At 42.6% G+C, this 5,914-nt stretch overlaps 1 protein-coding gene across 1 annotated transcript; it reads right to left on the minus strand.

Moving 5' to 3' along the window:
* Nucleotides 1-390: 390 nt before the first annotated feature.
* On the minus strand, nucleotides 391-3,701 carry stx19 (syntaxin 19). Its single transcript, XM_079563518.1, has 4 exons — nucleotides 3,456-3,701; nucleotides 2,977-3,213; nucleotides 1,431-1,643; nucleotides 391-1,273 (listed from the first exon to the last, which is right to left on the minus strand). Exons 1-4 carry the CDS (start codon nucleotides 3,675-3,677, stop codon nucleotides 1,037-1,039), a joined length of 909 nt encoding a protein of 302 aa, XP_079419644.1. The 5' UTR covers nucleotides 3,678-3,701; the 3' UTR covers nucleotides 391-1,036.
* Between the last annotated feature and the right edge of the window lie 2,213 nt (nucleotides 3,702-5,914).

A 5,914-nucleotide genomic window follows, 5' to 3' on the forward strand; every position in this document is an offset into this window, starting at 1 on the left:
GCAATACTTTTAAGTTGGCAAGAAATTAACGTTTTAAAGACATACGTTAATAGTTTGAATTTGCCTGTAACATTATCATGCCCTCAGGCGCTGCTGTCAGGTTGAAAGTGTAGACAAATGACTTTTTCCCACAATGTTTCCAGCCGAAATAGGAGTTGTGTTGACACACTGCTCGGGAATAGGACTCAGACCTGATTTTCTGGTTCTTGTTTGTCACTCCCTGTGTTCTGTTCTGTCCCGGACACCAGACACCACGTACAGTCAGTCACACCACCCGTTATCCACAACAAGTTCTTATTGGTTACAGTGTGCACAATTCGGCAGTTTCATATCACTGTGATAACAGCGATATGACTCAACAAGAGTTGGCTTTCCTTCTGGCAGAGACAATAATACCTGTATTATTATATTACCGCAATGGCCTCAGAACAACTTATTTTGTGCAACTATGACATAAATAACAAGGACATACAAGTACAGTACTAGTCAGCAACAAAAAACAAAACTTACTGTGTAACGGTTGCATCATCAAAGTGGTTAAGGGAATGGATTTTGGCACTGAACATTTTATAAACTACTGTATGTGGAGCAAGCATAAGGCAGATCTGCATTTTATGATTTTAATTGTCTGCCTACGGTAAATTTGTTAATTTATCAGCGTTTTTGTAAATCTCTAAAGTGCAGTTTGAAATTGGGTTGATATGCTGTATAGAATATAAAGAAAAAAAAAATCTATTTAAATGTGCAGAGCCGTGTGCGAGGCAGCGGCCATGTCCCGTGACCTGTGTCAGCTAACAGCCGGCCTCTCCAATAAGCAGCCTTGTTACACGCCAGGGCTCTGGCTGAAATGTCCGCTGCAATACACATCCTCCTGAAGGCAACAAGCGCATCAAATACCAAATCTGGCCTTTACACTTAATTGTTTTTTTACGCTCCACTGCCGCTGCTCCACCGGCTCTCACTTCAGCAACCACCGAGATTGTCTTTAAATGCTATTTGAATCCAGTCCTTATGGCGCCGACGCTAATGGTATATGTTATAAGCAGCATCTCCACGGTGGACAGCAGCAGCAGCACAGTTGCCGTATGGGGTTTTTCTTCTTGTACCTCGCCGCCAGTTTGAATTTCTCGTTGGTGGCGGCCACGTAGTCCTGAGTCCGCTCTACGTTGGTCTGGATGTGGTCTATGAAGGCGCCCTGCTCCTCCACCAACATAAAGATGTCCATGAACAAGTCCCTCAGCTCCTTCATGTTGCTCTCCAGACTCAGCAGCTCCTGATGAGATGAAGACAAATATATACTTTTTATATCATGTGTGAGTATTGGTACTTGACAAAGGTGATGCCTGCAGTAGTGGAATAACAGAAAACAGCAAACAAAAGGCAATGCTGTTCTGATTTATGGACTTGAATACTGTATTGTTTTGGCTTGCCTTGTGTCTCTGTTCTATCTCCGACAGCTGCGAGCGTGTGATGCGCTGGTCGTTGAGCAGGTTCTCGTTGAAGACCTCCCATTGCCCCGTGGTCACCATGTTGTTCACCTCCTCCTCCGTCATGTCCCGCCCAGACACCTCCAGCTGACGGATGATGAAGTCTTTGCAGCGCTCCTGCTTACTCAGCAGACTCTCATTGTACAGGCGCATTACCTGCAAATAAGCACACAGGAGACATGGGGCTATGGACTCGGGAGGGCGGCGGGAAATGAGGCGGGTAAGCCGGGTTATATGCTTTCATTAGTTTAGGATAAAGCAAGAGCGAGGGCAGAAGCCAATGTTATTAAGGCACATGACAAATTATAACGTTTTGGAAAAGTTCATTTTGATTTGTAGGGCCATGTCCAACAATTTTACTGAACTGGGGAATTGCTTACTCTATTTCAAATAAAGGGAAAAAAATAACTATGTCATCATCATATCATCAGCATAAACAGACAATTTCAATCTAGTGTTTCTCAAACTGTGCCAGCTGCTTCAGGTGTTGTCTTTGTTGAACATATAGCCTACCTTATATCTGTTTTAGTCCTATTTTAGACCTGATTCAGTCCCATTTGACCTGGTATAGACCATAATAGGGAACCACTGATTTGATTGATTGATCTATCAGAATGTAATCTATAGTCAATCAGAAAAATGCATAAAAAAGGACCTCTCTGTGTGTGTGGAAAAGGTCCTTATTGACCTCTTAACCCCCACCTTAACCGAGTGCATTTTCAGCTTTACTCATCTAAATGGAGCTTTTTCCTCGAGTTGTTGCCGTGTTGTTGTCACGTTTTTGACATTGTTTTGCCAAATTGTCACCACTTTTTGTCACCATTTTGTTGCTCTTTTGCTGCTTTTTTTGTTGTGTTTTCGTCACACGTTTCTGTCACTTTTTCATTGCTTCTTTGTCAAATTTTTGTTGCTATTTTGACACTTGTTTTTTTTTCATGAAGCTTTAGGATTTGAGTAAAGCCAAACTGGAGAAAAAAGTTCAGGTTGCGGGAGTTAAGAGGTTGAAGCCACACCGCGTAAAATGTTATCAAATCAATAAAACTGAAAAACAAGCATTTATTTTATGAAAATACCTCAAACATGTGCCTTTGCAGTGAGACATGACTGTAACTTTACCAGGAGTGGGTACGTCTCCAGCTCGTCTCCATGGAGATGTCGACTAAAGGCAGCAGGATTTGAGATTTAAATAGGTTAGGTCCTCATCCAAATCAAATTTTTGATTACCCACTGCAAAATAGCATTTCCTGTGAGCTAGTCCTTGAGAGCATGTTTTGTTTTGATGGCAACAGTATAGTCAAAAATGTTACGTGGTGTGCCTTTAAGTATGGACAGTGATCAGATCTCTGTATGTATTTGTGTCTATTACATACATGTCTTTGCTATTAAATAATCATTATGTTTTCTTTACTGCATATTTGCTACTCTCACCAAAAAAAATAAAGTTCTCATCCCTCTCTCTCATGGATGTGAGTTTGAAATGATGCCAAACCTGGTGGAATTTCCGTGACAGCGCTGCATGCTGGGACCTCTGTATGCGGACAGTGACGGAGGCGGGCCCCTCCAGCTCCTCCGTCTTCTGCACCTGCTTGGAGAGCGCGTCCAGCCGTCTGTGGATGCTCTCCGCCTGGAGCTTTATGTCCCGCGTGATGCTGCTCTCCTTCTTCATCACGCTGAAGCGGCGCATTGTGGCCACCAGCGTCCTCTGCTGCTGGCTGAACTTGAGCACCTGTGGCCAACACAAGAGGAGATGCTGCAAATTTAACGCTTAAACCACATCCACGTCTGCCAGGAGTTACTCTGAAATGCTACTTTCATGAAATCTACAAAACAGTTTCATAATAGCATGAAATAAAGTACAGATGTTCCCATTCTCACTCTTTTAGTCATCACACATTTTCCATTCTCGAACCCTTCTCTCTGCTGTCACTGTGCTGTAAAGTGCCACCTGGCGTTTTGTGCCGACTGTACCTCCACGTCCAGCGCTGTGATGTCGTCTCTGATCTTCTGTATTTCAGACATTATGTTCTCGATGACGGGCTCCTCCTCGAACACCACGGCCTCTGGCGTTATGACCCCGACCACCACTGCGTCCTCGTCAGCCCGCTGCTGCTCCTCCGAGAACGGGCTAGAGCTGTCAGCTTCTGAGCCGTCCTGGGCCCTCCGCAGCAGCTCCTCCAGGCGGTCCCTCATCCTCGCGAGTGCAGAGCAGGAGAGGAGGCTGAGGAGATAACAAAATAAATCGGGGGTTTATACTTTAAATAAGGCCCTGTGCCCAATTGTTCCCGTTCTAAAACAGTGACACTAACCCTTTTTGAATTTATATGAACTTTTTACCGCTTGATGAAATCTGATCTTACAAAAGCAATTGCTTTTAAAAAATTTAATACGATTCAAGGGGCAAAAAGGAAACAAGAAAAAAGTCAGACTATTATTATTATGCGTTATGATCAAAACTCGGCTCTTTAATGGGAGTCTTTGGGCACTATTTAAAGCAGAACTAAGCAAATTTTTTATCTTAAAGGAACAGGCCACCGTGTTTTCCATACTGAGATACTGTATGTTCTTACCTGAGCTTAGACGAGTTGATGCGTACATGTCTGGTCTTTGTGCGTGCGCTCAGTCACGCAAAAAGACCAAAGATGTTGTTAGCATTTAGCCTCTCCCAGCATATTCCTATGGACCCAAACGGGGGTGAAGTTAAAAGCGACCGAGTTCTTCCTCGTTTTTCCTATTTAAATACTGTTAGGTGAGTAGTTACACAATCCAAATATAGTTACACAAAATTACATGTTGATTTTCTAAGCAGATAAAAAGGCCTTAATACCTTAAGAGCATTTCGACGTCTGCGTTGTAATATCTTACAAAGTCTTTAGGATTGAAGATATTACTGCTTCCCTGGTGTCTCTGGCCTGAAAACCACGTTTGCAACTTTCCCTGCTCCGAGCCAGAGTCCCCAATACACACTAATAGAATCACAAAGAAGAAGCTAACAGGCTAGCGAGTAAAGCTAACTGCAGGCTAGCGCCACTTAAGCAGTGTTTACCTCTCTCCCTTTGTCTTTTCTGTCAGCGTACTATTTACTCTCACGGACAATGAAAGAGTGAAAAAAACGCAACATGCTTCAACACCTGCAGTGGCGCTTATGGCCTCTAGGGGCATAAGTTACTGAGTTCTGCTTTAAATCATCCAAAATTACAATCAAACGGATTTTTACTGATTTTAAACTAACAAATTATTCTTAGAGCATTTAGCTTTGACTTTAGTGCAAAGAGCTTTCACTTGTGTCGCCTGCTCCACTGTTGGGCTGATTCTTGTGTTTGTTCGAGGGAGTTCTGGGTAAAATTGACTGATATACAGATCCGGGTCTTTCACAATTGAAATCCGGTTCGAACTGCAAACAGCCGTTCCAAAGAACTGTCATCGGTCATGGGCGTCACCTCACTAGACCAAACAACACATCTGAAATTGGATGAACTGACTAATTATCATGTTTTTAAATTTGTCACTTATTGTAGTACATCTAGCTTCAAGGCTGTGGGAAGTAGGGACCAATATATGTCTATGTGTGCGCTGTCACCAAACAAGAAGTTACTGCACATGTCTGACTGAATATGTCCAAATGACTATATGTTAAATATATATTTTTGAGAATGAGTTCAAATCCCATCTGACTGGTCCATTTATTGGGTGTGTTTGCTTGAAAGCAGTGACTGTTTTTGAATCTATTATATCTTCAACATATTTTGCCTTCCAAATTTGTCAAAATTAAGCATTAAAGTAACTTGAAACATCCAGGCACTGCTCTACACCAACAGCATTCCTGATACGCATCGCAGCAGGATGAGCAGAGCCCCTCTGCTTATCTCTCAGACATTCATAAGATTCTTTGTGGATACATGGATTCAGGATGCTAAATCTTTCATTGCTTCTAATAACATGCAGAAGTGCATTTGCAACTATAGTAATTGCCTCATACTAGAATCACTTTTAAGTCAAACTGCTACTTCTAGAGAAAGATTATGAAGTTGCAAATTTAAAAAAAAAAAAAAGTGCTTCAAGTGCATTTCCCCTTGTAACTTTTACACACACAAAAAGATTATTTCAAGAAAGAATGCGTGGATGTTTTGAAAGGAGTGGAGATTGCATGCTCTTTATCTCTCCAGACGTCAGCGGCTGATACAGGATCCAGATGCATGTTTTCTTGCAAAAAACAAACTGCCCGGGAATCTGTCTTCGATCCGTGATACGAGCATAACTAATGAGAGCGGCCGCACTCTGCTGAGCTCTCAAACATATTTTTAACTCCAGCTACACAAGGTAAACAGGCCCAAAGTTTATCTGCCACATCAGTCACACCCCTCCACTCGGCTCCCATGGGAACACGGCCAGGGATGGTCTGTACACAGCAACAAGCTCAGCAGAAATAA

This window comes from Gobius niger (assembly GCF_951799975.1).
Source record: "Gobius niger genome assembly, chromosome: 9".
Classification (NCBI taxonomy): Eukaryota; Metazoa; Chordata; class Actinopteri; order Gobiiformes; family Gobiidae; genus Gobius; species Gobius niger.

Bases quoted from the DNA above. Each gene is read 5' to 3' on its own strand.
- stx19 (XM_079563518.1), bottom strand. From the start codon at position 3,677: ATGAGGGACCGCCTGGAGGAGCTGCTGCGGAGGGCCCAGGACGGCTCA. The intron at 1,644-2,976 runs GTTTGGCATCAT...GCTTATTTGCAG, and splicing joins TGTCACGGAAATTCCACCAG to GTAATGCGCCTGTACAATGA. The intron at 1,274-1,430 runs GCAAGCCAAAAC...TCATCTCATCAG, and splicing joins AGATAGAACAGAGACACAAG to GAGCTGCTGAGTCTGGAGAG.